We start from the raw sequence: 25,784 nt of genomic DNA on the forward strand, positions 1-25,784 counted from the left end.
TTGGAGAAGCAAAATTCATCCGATTTGATTGAAATTTGGTACGTGGTGGTAGTATATGATATTTAACAACCATGCCAAAAGTGGTCCATATCAGTCCATAATCATATATAGCCCCCATATAAACCGATCCCGAGATTTGGTTTTGGAGCCTCTTGGAGGAGCAAATTTCATCCGAGTCAGTTGAAATTTGGTACATTGTGCTAGTATATGGCCGTTAACAACCATGTCCATATCGGTCTCAGATAAATCGATCCTCAATCACACAAAAATTGGTCCATATAAAGTTCGTTATTGTATATAGCCCCCACATAAGCGACCCCCACATTTCAATTCTGGCTCCCTACGTACCGTGCAAAAGTCCATATCGATTCGTAATTATTTGTAGTCTTATCTACACATACCTTTTTTGTCTAATATATACCACGTATGGATTAACTCACAATTTAGAAAACGATTTAAAATACCACAACCCAAGTAATTCGATTGTGGATGACAGTCTTTAGTAGAAATTTCTACGCTATCCATGGTGGAGGGTACATAAGATTCGGCCTGGCCGAACTTATGGCCATATATACTTGTTTAAATCTCATTATTTTATGTGAATAAAATTACACAGTTTACATGACCGATATATAAGAATATTTATTAATGATGCATAAAATAAAACTTAATGATTAACAATATTTTCGTGTGGATGGAATGAGTGTAGTTTTCTAGACTTTCTTTATAAACTCTTAGTTTTTTCTTTCATAACATTTCTACATACGAAATGCTTATGCTTTAATCTAAATCTAGTGGTATTAATAATAGTAATAATAATGAGGGTAATTCACTGAAAAAAGGATAATACACTAGACAACTTGCAAACATTCAAGGATAAAAATCAAAAATATACATTGATGAATAATTTTGATGATTTTTGCTAATGATAATTTTCGACAATTGATTATCTCACGCTTCAAAACACACAGAACAAATGTATTTGAGAGTATACGTGAGAGGAGTTACATACATACATATAATTATGTATATCTATAAATACTAAAGAATAATTGTAATATTATGTAATAAACATTAACAAATATAAAAATAATAAAGATTATATATTTGTATGAAAAACATTCATTGAAAAATTACCAACATGGGATGTTAAGAGATAAGTAACACAACATTTAAGTAGGTGGGGGTTTTTGATAGTTTACTAGAAAGCGATTTTTCTATAAAAATTCAAAAAAAAAAAAAAAAATATTCCATAATAATGGAAGATTAGGGTTTTTTGTTAATTAAAAAAAATTATAACATAATTTTGAAAAGTGAAATCTTTATAAAAATCTTATGATATAATAACGTGGTAATATAATTTTAAAACTTAATGGCGAAACAAAACAGTATTAATTGCAAGGCTGAAGTATTGTGTGTTTTTACCTAATCAACCTAATGCAGATATTAAGAAATATACTTGTTTTTTTTTTTTAAGCTTAACAATTAATATTCATAATTATTTCCATATGCTCTTTGTTATGTATAAAAAAATAGAAATTCTTTTTTTCTTTTGTATAACATTAATCAGTCTATTTATGCATTTTCTTAAGATTTTCAATTTCTTTTCATGATTCTTGATTTTTTTCTTTAGATTTCCTTCTCTTTGACGGACTTGAGAAGAAAATTGAGGCCTTGATGTATGTTGAGGGCTAAGCTCAAGTGGATGTGAATGTGGGTGCATGTGTGTGTATGTAAGTAAGAGCTTGTGCGTGAGCCAGCTTTCGACTTTAGGCCAAACAGAATAATCGTTTCCATAATGGTGCTGGTGTGGGTGGCAAAATGGTTGGTGCTAATCCTTCCCAGATGGCTGTATCAAAGACTTCTTTAACTTTATCCTGCAAAGAGTGAAACGAAATAAAAAAAATTAACACAGAGAAAGAGAGTACAAGAAACATCAACTAATTAAAATATAATGTTGGGCAATTAAACAATTATAATGCAATTAATATTAATAACAAAAGGTGATTTGGAGTTGTTTTCTTTTATTCTGATTTAATTTTAATCAAGAATGTAGAACATTATGGTTAAGGAATTTGTTTTTATGCATTAACGTTTGATATGAAAACTTTTTCTTTTCTAGAAATTAATTGGTTCGAGGTAACAGAGTCTCATATTTTTTTAATTTTTGGTAGCGTAGAAGACTTTCACTTGTCCGGGGTTTTCAATTTAAGTATTTCTTTTCATTTAAAATTTCCCAAAAAATGTAAAGGTGGATCGAAGACACAAAATTAGTATTTAGTTTTCTGATATAACGATGGGCCCGCAAACCTACCCTTACCACTACTTTCTTTTAAATTACACTTCAAAAAATTAAACACCTGATTTACTTGATTATTTTTGGAAAACACAGAGGGAGGCTATAACATAAAAGCAGGGCACCTAATATTTTCCCAATTCCGACTGTGTTAAAAGTTCTATGATTTTCTCGGAATGTGAATTGAACAATCTTTAGCAGTTAAATTCTTAACTGGCATATGGAATATATAGGCAAAATGATAGATATGTGAAAAAGTTCATTAGCTAACGTAGCACTAACGGAGCTTCGTAGAAATGGGCGTCAGTCTGTTAAAAATAATTGAATTTATTTATTTATTACTTTTGTCATTCCGTTTGTAACACATCCAAATATTGCTCTAAGACCCCACAAAGTATATATATATATATATATATATATATATATATATATATATATATATATATATATATATATATATATATATATATATATATATATATATATATATATATATATATATATATATATATATATATATATATATATATATATATATATATATATATATATATATATATATATATATATATATATATATATATATATATATATATCCACTTTTACGTATAGCCTCCAAATAAACGGACCCCCAGATTGGGCTTGCGGAGCCTCTAAGCAAATTTCATCCGATTCGGCTGAAATTTGGTACATTGTGTTAGTATATGGTCTCTAACAACCATGCAAAAATTGGTCCATATCGGTCCGTAATTATATACAGCCCCCGTGTACACCGATCCCCAGATTTAACCTCCGAACACGGTTGCCACTCGAACCAAAAATAATCTTCCAATTCTTTGAGAAAATTCTACCAAAAAACTACCAACCAAAATGTTTTTTTTTATTTTGAGCTTAACATAGAATCGGGCAGCACTCAGTGATAAGAGAGAAGTTCACCACTGTGCTATCACAATGGTCTGAATAGTCTAAGTAAACCTTGGTTAAAATTTTATTTCTGTAAAAAAGTTTGTCAAAATTTTATTTCTATAGAAAATTTTGTCAAAATTTTATTTCTATAGAAAATTTTTAGAGAGGGATATTCTGCCAAATCTACCAAAACATCAAGAATTCTACCAATTTACCAAACGGTAAAAAATCTGCCATTTTTGGTGGAATTCTACCATCTGTGGTAACCATGCCTCCGAAACATCTTGGAGGAGAAATATTCATTAGATTCGGTTTAAATTTGGTACGTTGTGCTAGTGTGGACCATGCCAAAAGTGGTCCATATCGGTATATAGTTACATATAGCCCTTAAATAAACCGATCCCCAATCACACAAAATTTTGTCTGTATCGGTTCATAAGTATATGTTATAGCCCCCATATTTCAATTTTGGCTCTCTAATTACCAAGCGAAAGTTCATATCGGTTCGTAATTATTTGTAGACTTTTCCTATATATACCGGTCAAGAACTGAATTATATACGTATTTTTGGTTTTTCTGTTTTTTGTCTAATATATATCCCGTATGGACTAACATACAATATAGAAGACGTTGTTAAGAAGTTTTGAGATACCTCGGCAAGCGTTACCGAAACCCAAGTAATTCGATTTTGAATGATGGTGGAGGGTACATGAGATTCGGCCTGGCCGAACTTACGGCCGTATATACTTGTTCTGATTTAAATTGGCTAAAATCGGCGACACGGCGGCTTAATTCTCTGGTAAGTGCGTTCACAGAAAAAATATCACCAAAACATTTTCCAATTAACAAGTTGATTGAAGCTGAAATTTTTTCAATTAAAAATTTAATTGATACAACTAACATTTTAATTAAACTTGGAAGACTAATGGCCATTTTCATGTTGATCCTTTAGCCTTTAACTGCCACAAAGAAAACAAATTACAAATATATATTCTCTCCGGTTACTTGAATTGAACAATTTTAGAATGAAATGAAGGTTAGGTTAGGGTATAGTGGCAGCCCGATATGTCAGATCCATTGTAATACCACAGGTGGTGAACTTCTCTCTTAGAGCTGCTGCTCTCTGAATTCTGTTCGATTCTATGTTAAGCTCAATGACAAGGAACCTTCGGCTATACAAGCCGAGTCCGAACAATATAGTAAAATCACTTAGAAAAACTTTGAAACACTTTGAAATGGCACCAGCATGGTTGATAATTTCTAGAAAGTGGCACAAAAAGTGTCACAACCCTTAAGAGGTGGCACTCGCATTCATAACGAAAATTCAACAATTAAACGCATTTATATCAGTGTATTATATAGCGTAGTGAAATAATTTATTTAGATCTTAATTAATTTTATCTCCATTTAGTTGAAAATCTTTGAAATTTAATATTAAATTTTTTCGACAAAATTATACACTGATAATATTAAGGTAAAGTAACAAACGAAAAATGGTTACCAATATATAATATAAGAGTCGTGAACACGATTATTTGCTAAGAATCCAATCATATCTAAAGACTTGACGCCTTTTGCCAACAAAATGTGTAAAATATATTACAATATAAATGCATTTAATTAAAAAGTGTCACAATATGACAAAAAAGGTGGCGAAAGATAGTTGTATCAAATTTGATGACACAACAAAACAAAGGCACAAAAGTATCACAGCTTGAAAACAAGTATATACGGCCGTAAGTTCGGCCAGGCCGAATCTTATGTACCCTCCCCCATGGATTGCGTAGAAACTTCTATAAAAGACTGTCATCCACAAATTTCAACTCACATGGTTGTTAAATATCATATACTACCACCACGTACAAAATTTCAACCAGATCGGATGGATTTTGCTTCTCCAAAAGGCACCGGAGGTCAAATCTGGGGATCGGTTTATATGGGAGCTATATATTATTATGGACTGAGAGGAACCAATTCCTGCATGGTTGTTGGATACCCTATACTAACATTACGTTCCAAATTTCAACCGAATGGGAAGAATTTTGCTCTTCCAAGGTGCTCCGGAGGTCAAATCTGGGGATCGGTTTATATGGGGCCTATATATAATTATGGACCGATTTCGACCAATCTTTGCATGAGTGTTTGAGGCCATATATTAACATCACGTACCAAATTTCAACTAAATCAGATGAATTTTGGTCTTCCAAGAGGCTCCGGAGGTCAAATCTGGTGATTGGTTTATATGGGGGCTATATATAATTATGGACCGATATGGACCAATTTTTGCGTGGTTGTTAGAGACAATATACTAACGCCATGTACCAAATTTCAGCCGGATCTGATGAAAATTGTTGCTCTTAGAGGGTCTGCAAACCAAATCGGGGGATCGGTTTATATGGGGGCTATATATAATTATGTACCGATATGGACCAATTTTTGCATGGTTGTTAGAGACCATATACTAACACCATGTACCAAATTTCAGCCGGATCGGATGAAATTAGCTTCTCCTAGAGGCCTCGCAAGCCAAATTTGGGGGTCCGTTTATATGGGAGCTATACGTAAAAACGGACCGATATGGCCCATTTGCAATACCATCCGACATACATCAATAACAACTACTTGTGCCAAGTTTCAAGTCGATAGCTTGTTTCGTTCGGAAGTTAGCGTGATTTCAACAGACGGACGGACGGGCGGACGGACATGCTCAGATCGACTCAGAATTTCACCACGACCCAGAATATATACTTTATGGGGTCTTAGATCAATATTTCGATGTGTTACAAACGGAATGACAAAGTTAATATACCCCCCATCCTATGGTGGAGGGTATAAAAAGTGGCAAATTTTCACTATAGTGGCACAATGGCAACACTGATGGTCGCACTTGTGTAATATTTTCAATCTTAAGGTGAGTATTAAGTTCGAGTTTAGCCGCTAAAATCGCTAAAGTGAAAACTAAATCAGTAAGAAAAATGCATGAAATTATACATATTAGTTGCAAATATTATTATAACTTGATGGGGAAAAGCCCAAAGCAAATTTTCACAAAGTTTGTATTCCTTAAAATGGATTATTAAAGAAAAGTAATCGTGAAAAAATCATGTTTTAGCGGCTAAACTCGAACTTAATACCCACCTTTAGAGTTCCAAATTTTTATAAAATTTTCAAATACCTACACCATGACTTACTGCCTCTAGAATTTTTACATCCATTTAGGAAACAATTATGTCCATTCACATAAAGTCCCTTTATAGTAAGTGACATGTGTCACACATTTCATCAGTTCACCACCATCATTGTCATAAACGATAACATTTACACTTTTCCATCTAAATCCCAGATCAATCATTCAAATGTATCATCATCTTGAAGTGTAAAGGTAACAAAATTGTGGCATAAGCGGCAAACAGCAACAATTCCGGAATAAATGACATCCAATTTAAAGTGAAATACGTTTGTTAAAATCTCGTCAAATGGAATTTTCAAGGTAAAATGCAATTGCTAAGGGAGTTGAATACTCCAAAACTAAGCTTTCAGCGTAAATGTGCCAAGAAAAGAAATTGTCTTAAGATTTCACACCAGCTTGTTTGCGAATGCTTAACATATTTTATACACCTGTATTAAGCAAATACCCCAACGTATATTTTCTGTGTCCTTAACGAGATTTCAGCTTTAATGCTATGTCGTATTTCTGCCGTGCTTACTTTTAAATGGAAAGTATGTATATGTAGTGACAAAAACAAAAACAAAGAGTAGCATAAAAATGTCGACAACAAAAAAAAAATGTCCAAAGAACAAAAGGAATTTTTCTCTAAAAAAATGTAAATGCTTAAAAGAAGGACGACAAATTTTTCCAACATTGCTAGAGTGCCACCATTTCTGTTTAAAACTTTGTGAATAGAGACCTGTATTCTACAGTGGTTTTAATAGACTCTTACTATGAGGTCTTCTAGAGGGAAGTAATTTTGCTGTAATACGGACCAACTGGGTATGGGTTAAGGATACCATTAAAGGATACCTTTTTTCCATGGCCCAGAATGAAATGAAAAGGAAATCATTATAAATGAGATTTATTCATATGTGCGTACACTTACTAACAACTTGCATACTACATCTAGCAACAAACAACAATTATCCAGAGATTAAAACACGCATACAGTGAACGTCAAAATGAACGGGTTTTGTGTAAGGAATTTAGCAGTGTTTAGTTTTTAATTTTTGATTTCTAAGTCTAAATACATGGACGAAAAAGGACTGTATTTTATATGTTTGGGTGTAAAAATTATATGTTTGGAAATAAAATTTTTAGCACATTATTTCTAAGTACAAGCATATAATTTTTCTATCAGTGTATGCCTAAGGAGAAACATAATATGTTTGAACAAAGCAAACAATATTTTGTTTCCACAAATCCTGAAAATATATATGCTAGAAGGAGAATGTGTTTGGGAGTATATGTTAGAGAAGCGACTTTTTTTTAGGGTGTAGAGAATTAAATACTCTATAGGTTAACTAAATAATGTTTAATAATATCTTAGATATAAAGGCTGAAACGAAAAATATAATGAAACAAATTCTTATGTACTCTTTATTATGACGCTCACTGTCTATGTACCATTGAGAAAAGTTGAGTCTAGAGATTAAAGGTGATAGGCTACAGAAAATTTTTGTGACTCAACAACCATTTCTTGAGTTACCAGCGAGTCTTGGACGAAGGTCTAAAGCATGAGCATAATACACGAAAATAGTTTCAGCGTGAGTAAAATGTTTGAATGGTCAATATCATAACACTATACTGTTGGATCGTAATATTAGTGAATGATCTTCGCTTATTTCATTTCATTAATAAAATGAAAAGTTTAATTAAAACATGTATCCACAATGGATTGAGTATAAAATTCTATTAAAGACTGTTATCCAAACTCGAATTAATTGTCTTATGACAATGTATCTTCAACTTTCTTATCTTTATTAATTTTTTTTTTTCTATAGAGAAAATGTTGTCAAAATTTTATTCCTAGAGAATATTTTCTAAAAATTTTATTCCTTAAGAAAATTTTGTCAAAATTTTATCCTATTTATAGAAAATTTTATCAAAATTTTATTCCTATAGAAAATTTTGTAAAAATTTTATTTCCATTGAAAATTTTGTAAAAATTTTATTTTCATTGAAAATTTTGTCAACAGTTTATTTCTACACAAAATTTTGTCAACATTTTATTTCTACACAAAATCTTGTCAAATGTTTATTCCTAGAGAAAATTTTGTCAAAATTGTTTCCCCATAGAAAATTTTGTCAAAATTTTATTCCTAGAGAATTGTCAAAATGTTATCCTATAGAAAATTTTGTCAAAATTTTAATCCTATACAAATTTTGTCAAAATTTTATTCCTATAGAAAACTTTGCCAAAATTTTATTTCATTAGAAAATTTTGTCAAAATTTTATTTACATAGAAAATTTAGTCGAAATTTTATTTCCATAGAAAATTTTGTCAAAATTTTATTTCCATAGAAAGTTTTGTCAAAATTTTATTTCCATAGAAAATTTTGTCAAAATTTTATTCCCATAGAAAATTTTGTCAAAATTTTATTTCTATAAAAATTTTGTAAAATTTTATTTCCAAAAAAATGTAACAAAATTTTATTTCCATAGAAAATTTTGTTTATTTCTACAGAAAATTTTGCCAAAATTTTATTCCTTAAGAAAATTTTGACAAAAGTTTATTCCTGGAGAAAACTTTGTCAAAATTTTATTCCTGGAGAAGATTTTGTCAAAATTTTATTTCTATAAAAATGTTGTCAAAATTTTATTTCTAGGGGAAATTTTATCTAAATTTTATTTCCAAAGAAAATTTTGTCAAAATTTTATCCTATAGAAAATTTTATGAAAATTTTATTCCTATAGAATTGTCAAAATGTTATCCTATAGAAAATTTTGTCAACATTTTATTCCTATACAAATTTTGTCAAAATTTTATTCCTATAAAAAACTTTGCCAAAATTTTATTTCATTAGGAAATTTTGTCAAAAATTTTTCCCATAGAAAATTTTGTCATAATTTTATTAATTGTCAAAATTTTATCTTATCGAAAATTTTGTCGAAATTTTATTTCCATAGAAAATTTTGTCAAAATGTTATTCCCATAGAGAATTTTGTCAAAATTTTATTCCTATACAATTTTGTCAACATTTTATTTTATTAGGAAATTTTGTCAAAATTTTATTTCCATAGAAAATTTTGTCAAAATTTTATTTCCATAGAAACTTTTGTCACAATGTTATTCCCATAGAGAATTTGGTCAAAATTATATTCCTATACAAATTTTGTAAAAATTTTATTCTTATAAAAAATTTTGCCAAAATTTTATTTCATTAGGAAATTTTGTCAAAATTTTATTTCCATAGAAAATTTTGTCGAAATTTTATTTCCATAGAAAATTTTGTCAAAATTTTATTTCCATAGAAAATTTTGTCAAGATTTTATTTCTAAAGGAAATGTTGTAAAATTTTATTCCCATAGAAAATTTTGTCAAAATTTGATTCCTAGAGAATATATTGTATTTCTATAAAAATTTTGTCAAAATTTTATTTCTAGGGAAAATGTTGTCAAAATTTTATTTCCAAAGAAAATTTTGTCAAAATTTATCCTATAGAAAATTTTATCAAAATTGTACTCCTATAGAAAATTTTGTCAAAATTTTATTTCCATAGAAAATTTTGTCAACAGTTTATTTCTATACAAAATTTTTGTCAAAATTTTATTCCTAGAGAAAATGTTGCCAAAATTTTTTTCCCATAGAAAATTTTTTCAAAATTTTATTCCTAGAGAATTTTCAAAATTTTATCTTATCGAAAATTTTGTAAAAATTTTATTCCTATACAAATTTTGTCAAAATTTTATTCCTATAGAAAATTTTGCCAAAATTTTATTTCATTAGAAAATTTTGCCAACATTTTATTTCATTAGGAAATTTTGTCAAAATTTTATTTCCATAAAAAATTTTTTTTGAAATTTTATTTCCAATGAAAATTTTGTCGAAATTTTATTTCCATAGAAACGTTTGTCAAAATTTTATTTCCATAGAGAATTTTGTCGAAATTTTATTTCCATAGAGAATTTTGTCGAAATTTTATTTCTATAGAAAATTTTGTCAAAATTTTATTTCTATAGAAAATTTTGTCAAAATTTTTTTTCTATACAAAATTTTGTCAAAATTTTATTCCTAGAGAAAATTTGTCAAGATTTTATTCTAGAGAAAATTTTGACAAAATTTTATTCCTATAGAAAATGTTGTCAAAATTTTATTCCTATAGGATTTTTTTCAAAATTAAGTTCCTAGAGAAAATTTTTGTCAAAATTTTATTCCTAGAGAAAGTTTTGCATAAAGTTTATTTCTATATACAATTTTGTAAAATTTTTACGTCGATAGAAAATTTTTGTCAACATTTTATTCTGTAGAAATTTTTGTCAAAATGTTATTCCTAGATAAAATTAATTTCTATAAACTTTTTTGTCAAAACTTTATTTCGATAGGTGGGGAGGAATATTACATACTAATATACTATACAAATATAACGTACTAACTTTCACTTAGGTCGGATGAAATTTAGTCCTCCAAAGGACTCCGAAGGTGAAATGGTGGCTATATACCATATAATTGTAAACTGATATGAATCAATTTTTGCATGGTCCGTTGGCCCGTTTAAAATACCATCCGACCTACATCAACAGGTTGTACCAAGTTTCAAGTCGGTAACTTGTTTCCTTCGGATTTCAACAGATGGACGGACGGATATCGCTATAGCTAGATCGCTATATATATATATATATATATATATATATATATATATATATATATATATATATATATATATATATATATATATATATATATATATATATATATATATATATATATATATATATATATATATATATATATATATATATATATTATATATATATATATATATATATATATATATATATATATATATATATATATATATATATATATATATATATATATATATATATATATATATATATTCGTATGTTTTTAACCCATTTGAAACAATAAAATTTTAAATTTCCCATTAAAAATATGAAAAAAAGCGAGTTATAACAAAATTGACTCAAATGAACTTCCTGTGCAGTTAAAATAAGGAACATCTATGGGAGGACATTTTTGGAAGTGATTTTAAAGTTGTGCCTTAAGAAGAACTTCCAAATTTTTTTGCTGGGTATATATAGAGTTTCACTGTATTGTGAGTGCAATACAGTGAAACTCTCTCAAACTTGGATACTCTGAAAACCGGACACCTCCCAAACGTGGACAGTTGTCTGGAGACGTTTGCTATATTAACACATTAAAATTACCTATCATAATTGGACACCTCCCAAATGTGGACAAAATTTAGGCGACCGTGAATGTCAACCTTTCAGAGGTTTCACTGTATATATTCTACATATATTATAACAATATAAATCGGTCTTACCTGTGTTGCTGAAGAAGTTTCGATATATTTTGCACCAATTGTTGTTGCCAAAATCCCAAGCATCTGCATACGAAATTGGTTGTTCGCCATTAGACTATTCAAATGAAAAGCCACATCAAGTGAAACGTAACGAAAAATCCGCAAAAAGGCAATGAAACAGCATTACATAAAAAACAGGAAAAACGGATATGTTAAAACTCTAAATAAATAAATTGTTTACAAACAATACAAATATTACTAAAAGTTTGCATAAAACTGTGCATAAATTTGAACCAAAAAACGGAAAAGTGAATAAAAATGTAATAAAGAACAAATTAAAAATTCTATGCAACAAATAGCAAATAATTGGATCATGCAGATTCATCATACTTTATTTTTTTATTTTTTGTTTTTAACTGATTCGAGACACTGACCAAACGAAGTTAACCAAAATTGTTTGTATAGTGTGATTGATTTTTAAATAGTTATTTTGATATGTTGATGAATAAAATCGCGATAACGGCGTATATGAGGCCGACGGGAAATGTTGAAAAACTCCCTTTCCGCAAGGCAATCATCGCCATTATAATTTGATAATGCAAAGTTATGTGCATTCATGCATTTTCGATTCTCTTCAGGTGGTAAACAAGTGAACTTTTTTCCTGCTCTAAATTCCTTTTCAACAGATGGCAATGCAAAAACAAACAACATTTGGTTGAATAGGGACTGCTTACCTTTAATTTATTCAGAACATTTGAATTTGTACGCAAATCCGCTTGTGTTCCAACCAACATCAATGAGGCTTTTGTTTTGGCAAATTTCGGTGCCCATTTTGTTTTGATGGCATGGAATGTTTCTGGCTTGGCCACTGAGAAGCATAGGAGAAATACATCACTATCTGGATAGCAAAGTTCACGCAATGGATCCAATGTATCCTGGCCGGCTGTATCACAGAGTGTTAGATGTACTGGGCTATCGTTGACCATAACATCAGCTGCAATAGAAACAAAAAACAAGCAAATACAAATAAATGGCAATGTAACGCATAAATGTATGAATGAATGTAGGAATTAGAACTTGTATTTATGCTACTAATTCTATTTTATCGCCTAGGAAAAGTGTTATTTATTGACGAAGTAGATATTTGTTATTGTGTTTATGTAAAAGTTAGATTATTGGTCATCGATACGCTTGGAGAATTGAAAACTTAGGAAAATTATTTGTAAATAAAAATAAATTGCAAAACAATTCATATTCTATAGGAACATATATTTCATTTAAGTTTATATGGACATGGTGAAGTCATTTCTTTAATCATATAAAATATATACAGGGTGCCTGATATGCAATTCAACACAGTAATGCGATGTATGTTTTTTTTTAGTTTTTGTTCAAAAGTAAAATATGTCGAAAATAACATCAAATTTTACAATAGGTTGAGTTTTGTCGAATTGCCCACTTTTGGCACAACTTATGGCCTTGAAACGGCCGACAAAGCCATCACATGCTACACAAAAGTAACTCTGAGATATATTTGGACGAATCCCGGCGAAGCGGCGTCTGGAGGTGATCGATGTTTAGTACCAACCTTAGTTTTCAAAAACGTCAGCAAGATACAAGAATACAACGGATTGAAATCTGGATTTTGATGCGATAGAAATGAAGCGAGCACTTCGTTTATTGGCCACTCTTAGTAAACCCATGCTGAGTGTTATGGTTTTAGGTCATTTTACAAATAATATTCGGCATTTATTTTAAGCCCACACGCAAAAAAATAATTCTTTCCTCCCAAACGAAATTTTAGACAAACAAAGTTCGTTTCTCATTTGCTTTTCGCTGTAAGGAAGTGTATTTGGAAGAAAAGTGTATAGTTTTTGTGATAAACGTTTATTCTTTTCCAGGATGTAAAAACAATTTCATAAAGACAAACTCAAAAAAAAAAAACATTGTTTTCTTGCAAATTGCATTTTCCCTCACATCTTTCTCACATTCACTAGTTTTTTATACCCACCACCATAGAATGGTGACGGGGTATAATAAGTTTGTCATTCCGTTTGTAACGCATCGAAATATCGATTTCCGACTATATAAAGTATATATATTCTTGATCAGGGAGAAATTCTAAGACGATATAAGCATGTCCGTCTGTCCGTCTGTCTGTCTGTCTGGCTGTCTGTTGTAATCACGCTACAGCATTCAATAATGGAGCTATCGTCCTGAAATTTGGCACAGAATCGTCTTTTGTCTGCGCGCAGGTCAAGTTCGAAGATGGGCTATATCGGGCCATGTTTTGGGTATAGCCCCCATATAAACCGACCTCCCGATTTGGGGTCTTTCGCTTATAGAAACCGTAGTTTTCATCCAATTTGCGCGAAATTGAAAATCTAGAGATATTTTGGGACCTTGAAGAGGTGTGCCAAAAATGGTGAGTGTCGGTCCATGTTTTGGTATAGCCCCCATATAAACCGACCTCCCGATTTTACTTCTTGGGCTTATAGAAACCGTATTTTTTATCCAATTTGCCTGAAATTGGAAATCTAGAGGTATTTTTGGGCCATAAAGAGGTGTGCCGAAAACGGTTAGTATCGGTCGGTATTTTAGTATAGCCCTCATAAGAACGATTTCCCGATTTAACTCCTTAGGTTTCTAGAAACCGTAGTTTTTATCCGATTTGCCTGAAATTGTAAATATTCTCGTATTTAAGGCTCACAAAAACGTGTATCGGATTAAGTTTTTATCGGTCCATTTGGTAATGTCTCCATATAGACCAATTTCACTTCTTGTGAGTATAGAAGGCGCACTGATCATGAAAATTGCTTGAAACTCAATGTAAAATTTCGAGATTTTATTTTTCGGGTGAAAATCTACAGATTTAAAATTTCAAATCAAGACGTTTTTTTATAATTTTCTTGCACACTTACAAGAGATGTTAATGATTCCTCTAAAACTCAAACAAAAATGGTTCTTATAAATCCAGAATCTGATATAGTCCTCATAGGTGAAATCTTTAAATGTATCTTCGGGAAGTGTCCTCAAGTCCTCAAGCCCTCCTGAAATTTCAAAGGAAATCCTAATATTTGGTTCATGGTGGTGGGTATTTAAGATTCGGCCCGGCCGAACTTACTGCTGTATATACTTGTTTTTAGTTCTTAACACCTTTTCCTGTAATACCAACAATGTTGAAGAAATTATACGATTTAATAAATTTTTAAATTTTTTTTACCTTTCGCCCGGACGGAGAATCAAATCCATATAAGTTATATTTATATAGCATAGTTTGCGGCGCCCACGAACCGAATAAACAAAGTTTATTTAACAGAAACAAACATTTACTACTTGCATGCCAAGGATCGTGGGTTCGATCCCTGCTTCGACCAAAGTTTTTTTTGTTTTTTTTTTACATATATTCCAGATGTATTCGAAAGATTCCGTAACTGTAAAATTTGTCTTATTAAAGACCTAAAGTCAGAAAAGAACAGTGTTTGATATAAACGAAATGGACTGTGTTGTTGTTTCAAAAATAACTTTTTTTATTGAAAAAATAAAAATTTTGTAACAAACGTATTTTTTGGTGATAAAAGTTTAAAATTTTCGAAGCAATTCAAAAAACTCTAACAAAAGAAAATCGTTTTCGGTACACGTTTTCCAAACGTTTTTTTTTTCTTTGCGTGCACGGTCAGAGGATATGTTCAGCTCACGAGCAAGATTTTTACCACGGCAGCATGTGTTTTGATCAAATTAGACCTAAACGTTTCCAATTATTTCTGGTGATGTTTTTCGTCCATTTTTTGGACGCGATGCAATCAAAGTTGCCAGTTGTGCCAAAAAAATCTACCAAAGCTTGAAGAAGAATTTACCAAAAATAAAAAATTTTCCCAAAAAAAAAATTTTTTTGAAGCTTTTGTGGTTTGTAAGATTTTTATTTCTTCGAAAGAAATGTTAGTTTTTATTTTAGAAGTTTATGTTTGCAATATCATATATTTGGCTCTCTCATATTAGCGATAATTTTTGGACATATAAATATTCTTTCAACTGCAAATATGTGTTTAATTTTAAATCGAACTGGAAAATTTAAATTTTTAAAAATATTGAATTTATAGAAAATTTTGTTAAAATTGTGTTTCTATAGAAAATTTTGTTAAAATTTTATTTCCATACACTATTTTATCAAAATTTAACTATTATAGAAATTTTTTCCGAAATTTTATTTCTGTAGAAAAATTTCTCAAAATTTTATTTCTGTAGAAAATTTTGCCAAAACTTTATTTCTGTAGAAAATTTGGTCAAGATTTTATTTCTTCTTTTATTTCTATAGATAAAATCTTCGCAAAATTTTATTTCTATAGAAATAAAAAATGCTATAGAAATATTTGTCAATATTTTTACTTATATAGAAAATCTTCTCAAAATACAATTTCAATATTACTGTAATGGGTTTTGGTATGAGAAAACTAAGATTTGTTCACATTTCAATGCTGGAGGGCTTTAAAGATAGCTACTTGTGGTTTTCCAGTCAAATATGGATACTGTGATCGTTTTGAAAGGACTTTAATACCACATAACGAGAAAATCAAGAGAAAACGTTTAAATTCTGATTAGTTTCCCAGTATCAAGAACGTAAAACTCAAATTCAAATGAGAATTGCATCATAAATTTGTCGCTTTTTTGGCTCGGAATCAATACCAAAATCATTAGTGTAAACAACAAATCTTTGGTTAGCTTTTTTTTCTCAGTCTAGATAATTCATGCCGATCGACTTTTTACATAGCGTTACCAATGCAAGGCATAGTAATTTTGCAAATTTTTATGTAAAGCCCAAATGAAGTAGTCGTTTTCTCTTGTCCACTTTAAAGAGGTAAAAATGCCTAAAAAATTGCAAATAAAGTCCAAATGACGGAGTCGTTTTCTCTTTGGTACAAAAATGCCTATTTTAAAGTGGTAAAAATTCCTCATTAAAAAAATCCAAAAACTTTCATGCGTATTTTAAGAATAAGAAAATTTTGTATTTACTACAATAATATCAAACTTTAAATCTTTATTTTCGAATACGAAAAAAAGATAAATTCATAAGAAACAGCTTTGTACCCCAGTGACATTGAAAATCCATCAATAATGAAACAATGTTTAAGTTTTTTTTTCTCCACCTCAAATATAAACAACAAAAACAAAATTCCAAAGCATATAAGATTATTGCCAAATTCAATTTAATGAAGGAACATTTCCATCACTCACAAAGGGCAAATCAATCAAAACTTTTCCCCAGACTCACAATCATTTGCAGCACTTGCCAAATGTAAATATTGAATCTCATTTTGATGGTAATGGCGCAATGTTTACTCTTTTTGCCATTATGACTTGAGCCAAAATAGCAATTTTACTTTTTCAATTCCCTACCATTCGAACAATAGAGGCGACAAACAGTTGGTTGGAACAATGTACACCTCATAATAATCCTACGTCATAAGTGCCATTGTAATAAAAGCCGATGACTGCAGAATTTTTCTGCGGTAATGTAAATGTATTTGTGATTACATACACATGTGTGCTGCTATTCACATACAAAAATTCGTAAAGCCAAACACACAGAGAACACCATTCAATAACGAGACCTGAAACCTTTACAACACATACACACTCTCTGCTTATTTCTCTCGCCAGTATAATATTCCCATCTGATCTGATATTGTATTTTACATCATTGTGATTATAGGCCCAGAAACTCTAGTAGTACTACACTAGTGTCTGAGGCTTGTATAGGAAAATGCGGTGAATGGTGATGGCTAAACGTAACGTATTCTTGCCTCATGAGTTCGCCAGTGATACCACATCATAGTCTCAGGTATTCTTGTTTTTCCATCATGACCTTCAACGACATCGTTATATGCTCAACTAACATCATTATAATGGAATTAATAATGCAACACATTGTTAAATGGCATCGTTGATTATGAAGAATAGACACACTTACGGCAAACTCGATCTCATGATACTGGCTGGCTGGCTTCTTTGCTGTTTACAGTCATATGAGAATACCTGTGATATTCACAGTGACATTAGATTTTGTGTATTATGCCTCGACATATGTATAATAGTACATATGAATATATGCAAAAATATTAGGGCGAAAAAAATAATAAGTACCAACACAGTATAGATATAAAATGTTGACAAAATTTTCTATAGAAATTAAATTTCGACAAAATTTTCTATAGAAAAAAACGTTGGCAAAATTTCTGTAGATGTAAAATTTTGAGAAAAATTTCTAGGGAAATAAAATTTTGACAAAATTTTCTCCAGAAAAAAAATATTGACATAAAAATTAAATTTTGACAAAATTTTCTACAGAAATAAAATTTTGCAAAACTATGTATAGAAATAAAATTATGACAAAATATACTATAAAAATAAAATTTTGAGCAAAATTAATTTATAGAAATAAAATTTTGAGCAAAATTAATTTATAGAAATAAAATTTTGACAAAATTTTCTATAAAAATAAAATGTTGACAAAATTTTCTATAAAAATAAAATTTTGACAAAATTTTCTATAAAAATAAAATTTTGACAACATTTTTTATAGAAATACAGTTTTGAAAAAAATTTCCACAGAAATAAAATGTTAAAGAAAATTTTCTATAGAAATTATATTTTATTTTTATGTTAGCCTGATATCAATGCAGGCTGGTTCAATGTCCAAATCATTTAAACTGGAAGTTATTACAATATTTATTCGAGTTTATTGGACAGGAAGATTAAGGGAATTGACATCATTAAATTACTGAAAAGAAAATGCCAGATACCCATCTCGCAAGCCTTACTATACATATATGTTTCAGTGTTGGCCACTACACATTTCCATAGTCTTTAGCGAGATCTGGCCGGGTGAGATGATTCAATTTGGTTCTTTTATGTTAATTTCTTATGAAATTTACATACGAGAATTATTTTTCCCAAATTTAACCATTTTTCACCCGCACTGTGCATCATCTTTTCGTATAACTTTACAATCCCTTAATCTTATTTTTAGATTTATTTGACAAAATTTTCATAGAAAAATTTTCTATAGAAATAAAATTTTGACAAAGTTTTCATAAAAACTTTGGAATTTTTTTGAAACTATAGAAATAATTTTTTCTAAGCTGAGATCAAAACAATAAATAAAATTTTGACAAAATTGTCTATAGAAATAAAGTTTTGATAAAATTTTCTATAGAAATAAAATTTTGACGAAATTTTCTATGGAAACACAATTTTGACAAAATTTTCTATAGAAATAAAATTTTGACAAAATTATCTATAGGAATAACATTTTGACAAAATTTTCTATAGAAATAAAATTTTGGCAAAATTTTCTATGAAAATTAAATTTTGACAAAATTTTCTACAGAAATAAAATTTTGCAGAAATATCTCTAGAAACAAAATTTTGAGAAAAATTTATCTATAGAAATAAAATTTTGACAAAATTTATCTATTGAAATAAAATGTTGACAAAACTTTTTATAGAAATAAAATTTTGACAAAATTTTTTATAGAAATACAATTTTGACACAATTTTTGAAAATAATTTTCATAGAAATCAAAATGTGACAAATCTTTCATAGAAACTAAACTTCGACCAAATTTTCTATAGAAATAAAATTTTTACAAAATGTTCTATAGAAATAAAGTTTTGACAAAATTTTCTATAGAAAAAAAATTTTGACAAAATTTTCTATAGAAATAAAATTTTGACATAATTTTCTATAGAAATAAAATTTTGACATAATTTTCTATAAAAATGAAATTTTGACAAAATGTTCTATATGTATAAAAATGTATGTACGAAATTCTCTATAGGTATAAAATTCTGACAAAATTTTCTATAGGAATAAAATTTTGACAAAATATTCTATAGAAATAAAATTTTGACAAAATTATCTATAGAAATAAAATTTGTTATGTATTTTGAGCTGCTGAATTCGTAAAATATTTTAAAAATTTTTTTATGGAACAGTTTTTGAGATATCCCGTTATTTTTAAATATTCGCTCTATTTTCACTAAACACAATATATCTCGAGTTAATATGAATATATGCAAAAATATTAGGGCGAAAAAAATAATAAGTACCAACACAGTATACATATAGAATGTTGACAACATTTTCTATAGAAATCAAATTTCGACAAAATTTTCAATAGAAATAAAATTTCGGCAAAATTTCTGTAGAAAAAGATGTCGCCAAAATTTCTCTAGATGTAAAATTTTGAGAAAAATTTCTATGGAAATAAAATTTTGAGAAAATTTTCTATGGAAAAAAAGTTGACAAAATTTTCTCAAATTTTCTATAAAAATAAAATGTTGACAAAATTTTTTATAGAAATACAGTTTTGAAAAATGTTTCTACAGAAATAAAATTTTAACGAAAATTTTCTATAGAAATTAAATTTTGACAAAATTTTCATAGAAGAATTTTCTATAGAAATAAAATATTGACAAAGTTTTCATAAAAACTTTAGATTTTTTTAGAGTTTTGACAAAATTTTCTATAGAAATAATTTTTTGACGAAATTTTCTATAGAAATACAATTTTGACAAAATATTCTATAGAAGTAAAATTTTGATAAAATTTTCTATAGAAATAAAAGTTTGGCAAAATTTTCTATGAAAATTAAATTTTTACAAAATTTTCTACATAAATAAAATTTGCCAGAAATGTCTATAGAAACAAAATTTTGAGAAAAATTTATCTATAGAAATAAAATGTTGACAAAACTTCTTATAGAAATAAAATTTTGACACAATTTTTGAAAAAATGTTCATAGAAAATTTTCTATAGAAATCAAAATGTTACAAATCTTTCATAGAAACTGTAGAAATTTCTAGAAACAAAACTTCGACTAAATTTTCTATAGAAATAAAATTTTGACAAAATTTTCTATAGAAATAAAGTTTTGGCAAAATGTTCTATAGAAATACAATTTTGACAACATTTTCTATAGAAATAAAGTTTTGACAAAATTTTCTATTAAAATAAAATGTTGACAAAATTTTGACAAAATGTTCTGTATGTATAAAAATGTGTGTACGAAATTCTATATAGGTATAAAATTCTGACAAAATTTTCTATAGAAATAAAATTTTGACAAAATATGCTATAGAAATAAAATTTGGACAACATTTTCTATATGAATAAAATTTCTTATGTATTTTGAGCTGCTGAATTCGAAAAAAACGTTTAAAAATTTTTTTTATGGAACAATTTTTTAGATATCCTGTTATTTTTAAATTTTCGCTCTTTTTCACTAAACACAATATATCTCGAGTTAAAATAAATGCGGGTAATTCACTCAACCCAAAGTGAACTACACTTGAACCTTCCGAAAACAGGTTTGATAGTCGGCTACTGCCTAAACAAATTTGCAAGTATATCCCTTTTCCTTTGCAATAACTTTGCAATAACAAAACGAAATAAAATTTTTACAAAATTTTCTAAAGAAATAAAATTTTGACAAAATTTTCTAAAGAAATAAAATTTTGACAAAATTTTCTATAGGAATAAAATTTTGACAAAATTTTCTATAGAAATAAAATTTTTACAAAATTTTCTATAGAAATAAAATTTTGAGAAAGTTTTGTATAGAAATACAATTTTGAGAAAATTTTTTATAGAAAAAAAAAAATTGACAAAATTTTCTATAGAAATAAAACTTTGACAAAATTTTCTAAAGAAATTAATTTTTGACGAACATTTTTTATAGAAATAAAATTTGACAAAATTTTGCATTGAAATAAAAATTATGGAGAATAATTTGTATAGAAAATGTTACGTATCATCCTTTTGTTTCATCTTTATTTGTACTAAATAGGGGCAAGTTCTTAGTAGATTGTTTGCATAAGAGCTCTACATACATACTTATACGTAGTCATTGTAGTGAGAGACAATGAATGATCTACGTATACATGGTCTTGACTTTATTCGTTCATAAGATAATTCAATCTCAATATACGAAGCCTGTATACCAGCACTTTGGTATACGGAGAGAGTGCTTCAACATTCAATTACGCGATGTCACCTTTGGCTTTATTTTGTTGAACTTGTACTTGGCAAATGTTTGCAAAGGACTACCACATGAACGATGTCAAGAGAATATGCATGATAGGGATAAAAAAATTGTTTTCATAGATAACTCGAAGAAAAGAATATGTATTGAAGACAAATTCCTAACGATGAGATGTCCTTGAGAGGAATAAAGCAAAGAACATTATTTAATAAAGCTATACTCAATAGCCAATTAACATTCAATTAGAAATTCTATGCCAAAGAATATTGTTTCTTCATTTAGCATTGGATTTCTTTTCTATTAATATGTTATGAATAGTAATGATAAAATTGATTTAAGACAAATTGATTAAAATGTAAAACAATTATTTATATGTAGAAATCGATTTAAATTAGTTATACATATACATTTAATCTTGGCGATTATAATTTTAAATTGTTCACATCTATAACAAGTCAATTGAATTAAAACAAGAAATAAAATAGAAAAAATAAATCTGTAATTAATTGAAATCAAGTGTCAATGGATGTTGGCTAAAGCATGTCATTTACAGTAATACATGTTAATTGATGTATATCGAAAATGTATATGTATGAAATTTAAAGAGAAAAATAATATCTGCGGAAAAAAATAAGTTCAAAGAAATCCTCTTTTCAAAGTTGTAGACATGTTATTGTAGAAACATTTTATACTGAAATAAAATATGGATACATATGGAATACAAACAAATTCAATTTTGAGTCAATTCCATAGTTGTCTATGGAATTGACTCGATTTGAAGGATTTGAAAGAACTTTCAAATAGAAATAAAAAAATGTTTGAAGTACTACAAATTTACAAACAAAAAATCTTCTGGTATATTGATTTGGTAACAACATCTTTAAGAAATTTTGTTATGCACTACACACGCTTACTTAAAATTTTATGTCAAGTCGAGAAACTTTTAAAATACAAAAAGGAAAGCCGCGCAGGATTTAGTCATTATATAATAATTGTATATATGTATTTACATATAGGTATATATGTGCACCCAGAGAAGGAATATGATCACCTCAAACATGCTTTAAGAGCAAAATGTTATTTTTGGGTGGTGACCATGTAACATGGTTTTCGCAACCATGCTTTTTTTTGGCATCTGATTTCGGCAAGCAGGTTATATTTGACGAGAAAATAACATTTTAGTGAAAAACATGTTACATGATCACAATACAAAAATAACATCTTGCTTTTGAAACATGTTTGAGGTGATCATATTCCTTCTCTGTGTGTGTGTAGGCGCATATAAAGGGTTAAATTGTAAAGGCCGATGTTGAATGTGAACCACACCTAAACGCCAAGTTTTTTCCGAATTTTATTTGACATTTCTCTATTTCAGACTTACTCAATTTGAACCGTGGAGAGATACACAATCCAACAACATGTTAAATGGTTCCAAGAAATGGCAACAGTGGATGATCAATTTTTGAAGAAAATCATCTTCAGTGATGAGGCACATTTTCACCTCAGTGGATTGGTCAATATCCAAGAGTGATTGTCGAAAAACCTATAAAGAGTGACTGTTTGGTGCGGTTTATGGGCTGGCGGCATCATCGGGCCGGTCAGGCAGTTACTGTGAATGGTGTTCGCTATCGTGAGATGATAACGAATTTTTTATGGCCCGAATCGGAAGATGTGGATGTGGACGATATGTGGTTTCAGCAAGACGGTGCCACTTGCCACACAGCTAACGAAACAATGGCTCTTTTGCGCAAAAAATTCAATGGCCATGTTATCTCACGTAATGGCAATGTCAATTGGCCGCCAAGATCATGTGATTTGACACCGTTGGATTTTTTTCTTTGGGGTTATTTGAAAGAAAAGGTGTACGTCGATAAGCCAGCAACAATTCAAGAGCTAAAGGATAAGATAATTCGGCACATTAACGGCATAGAACCTCCTTTATGACTCAGCGTCATCGAAAATTTGGACCATCGGATGAAGGTGTGCCACCGAGGTGGCGGCGCCCATTTGGCCGATATTTTGTTCCATACATAATTGAGTAATACCAATATATCATAATAAAATAAAATTACAATAATTTCCTAAATAGTTTGTGTTTTATTCCAAATCAACAACGGCCCTTGAAATTTTAACCACCCTATATAAATTTATATTTAATATAATATACAATGTGGGTTGACCACTGGGTCGACACCATTTAAGTATCACTTGGAAAAAACACAAATAATGTCAATGTAAGATAGATCGCATTGATAAAGAAGAACATGAAATAAATAAAAAAGTACACTGAAAAATTATATTGTAATTTGTCCAAAGATTTCTTGTAAATACGAATGCGAATTTTGCTTAGCAAAGAAGTAGCATTTTTCTGCTACAAAGATTTATTTCTGGTCCAAAATACGATAAACTTTTTAATTAACCCCTTTTTATACCCACCACCATAGAATGGTGACGGGGGTATAATAAGTTTGTCATTCCGTTTGTAACACATCGAAATATCGATTTCCGACTATATAAAGTATATATATTCTTGATCAGGGAGAAATTCTAAGACGATATAACGATGTCCGTCTGTCCGTCTGTCCGTCTGTCTGTCTGTCTGTCTGTCTGTTGTAATCACGCTACAGTCTTCCATAATGAAGCAATCGTGCTGAAATTTTGCACAAACTCGTCTTTTGTCTGCGCGCAGGTCAAGTTCGAAGATGGGCTATATCGGGCCATGTTTTGGTATAGCCCCCATATAAACCGACCTCCCGATTTGGGGTCTTTCGCTTATAGAAACCGTAGTTTTTATCCAATTTGCCTGAAATTTGAAATCTAGAGGTATTTTATAACCATAAAGAGGTGTGCCAAAAATAGTGAGTATCGGTCCATGTTTTGGTATAGCCCCCATATAGACCGATCTCCCTATTTTACTTCTTGGCCTTATAGAAACCGCAGTTTTTATTCAATTTACCTGAAATTGGAAATCTAGAGGTATTGTAGGACCACAAATACGTGTGCCAAAAATTGTGAGTATCGGTCCATGTTTTGGTATGGTCCCCATATAAAACGACCTCCCGATTTGGGGTTTGGGCTTATAGAAACCGTAGTTTTTATCCAATTTGTCTGAAATTGGAAATCTAGAGGTATTTTAGGACCATAAAGAGGTGTGCCGAAAATGGTGAGTATCGGTCCATATTTTGGTATAGCCCCCATATAGACCGATCTCCCGATTTTACTCTTGGGCTTATAGAAACCGCAGTTTTTATTCAATTTACCTGAAATTGGAAATCTAGAGGTATTGTAGGACCACAAATACGTGCGCCAAAAATTGTGAGTATCGGTCCATGTTTTGGTATGGTCCCCATATAAAACGACCTCCCGATTTGGGGTCTTGGGTTTATAGAAACCGTAGTTTTTATCCAATTTGTCTGAAATTGGAAATCTAGAGGTATTTTAGGACCATAAAGAGGTGTGCCGAAAATGGTGAGTATCGGTCCATATTTTCGTATAGCCTCCATATAGACCGATTTCCCGATTTTACTTCTTGGGCTTCTAGAATCCGAAGTTTTTATCCTATTTGCCTGAAATTGGAAATCTAGAGGTATTTTCGGGTCATAAAGAGGTATGCCGAAAACGGTGAGTATCGGTCCATATTTTAGTATAGCCCCCATAAGAACGATCTCCCGATGTAACTCCTTGGGTTTCTAGAAACCGTAGTTTTTATCTGATTTGCCTTAAATTGTAAATATTGTGGTATTTTAGGCTCACAAAAACGTGTATCGGATTAAGTTTTTATCGGTCCATTTGGTAATGCCTCCATATAGACCGACTTCACTTCTTGAGGGTGTAGAAAGCGCACTTATCATGAAAATTGCTTGAAACTCAATGTAAAATTTCCAGATTTTACTTCCACAGATTTAAGATTTCAAATCAAAACGTTATTTTATAATTTTCTTGCACACTTACTAGAGATGTTAATGATTCCTCTAAAACTCAAACAAAAATGGTTCTTATAAATCCAGAATCTGATATAGTCCTCATAGGTGAAATCTTTAAATTTATCTTCGGGAAG

At 29.6% G+C, this 25,784-nt stretch overlaps 1 protein-coding gene across 1 annotated transcript in view; it reads right to left on the reverse strand.

Annotated features, from left to right (window-relative positions):
- Positions 1-616: 616 nt before the first annotated feature.
- The window catches only part of RhoU, a 453,815-nt gene continuing 428,647 nt past the window's right edge, over positions 617-25,784 (reverse strand). The window contains 4 exon segments of the mRNA XM_075298733.1: positions 617-1,877; positions 11,706-11,756; positions 11,758-11,799; positions 12,419-12,678. Of these exon segments, the coding sequence (XP_075154848.1) occupies positions 1,770-1,877; positions 11,706-11,756; positions 11,758-11,799; positions 12,419-12,678 (461 nt within the window). The 3' untranslated portion in view covers positions 617-1,769.

The sequence above is a fragment of the Haematobia irritans genome, chromosome 3 (genome assembly GCF_050003625.1).
Source record: "Haematobia irritans isolate KBUSLIRL chromosome 3, ASM5000362v1, whole genome shotgun sequence".
NCBI classification, from domain to species: domain Eukaryota; kingdom Metazoa; phylum Arthropoda; class Insecta; order Diptera; family Muscidae; genus Haematobia; species Haematobia irritans.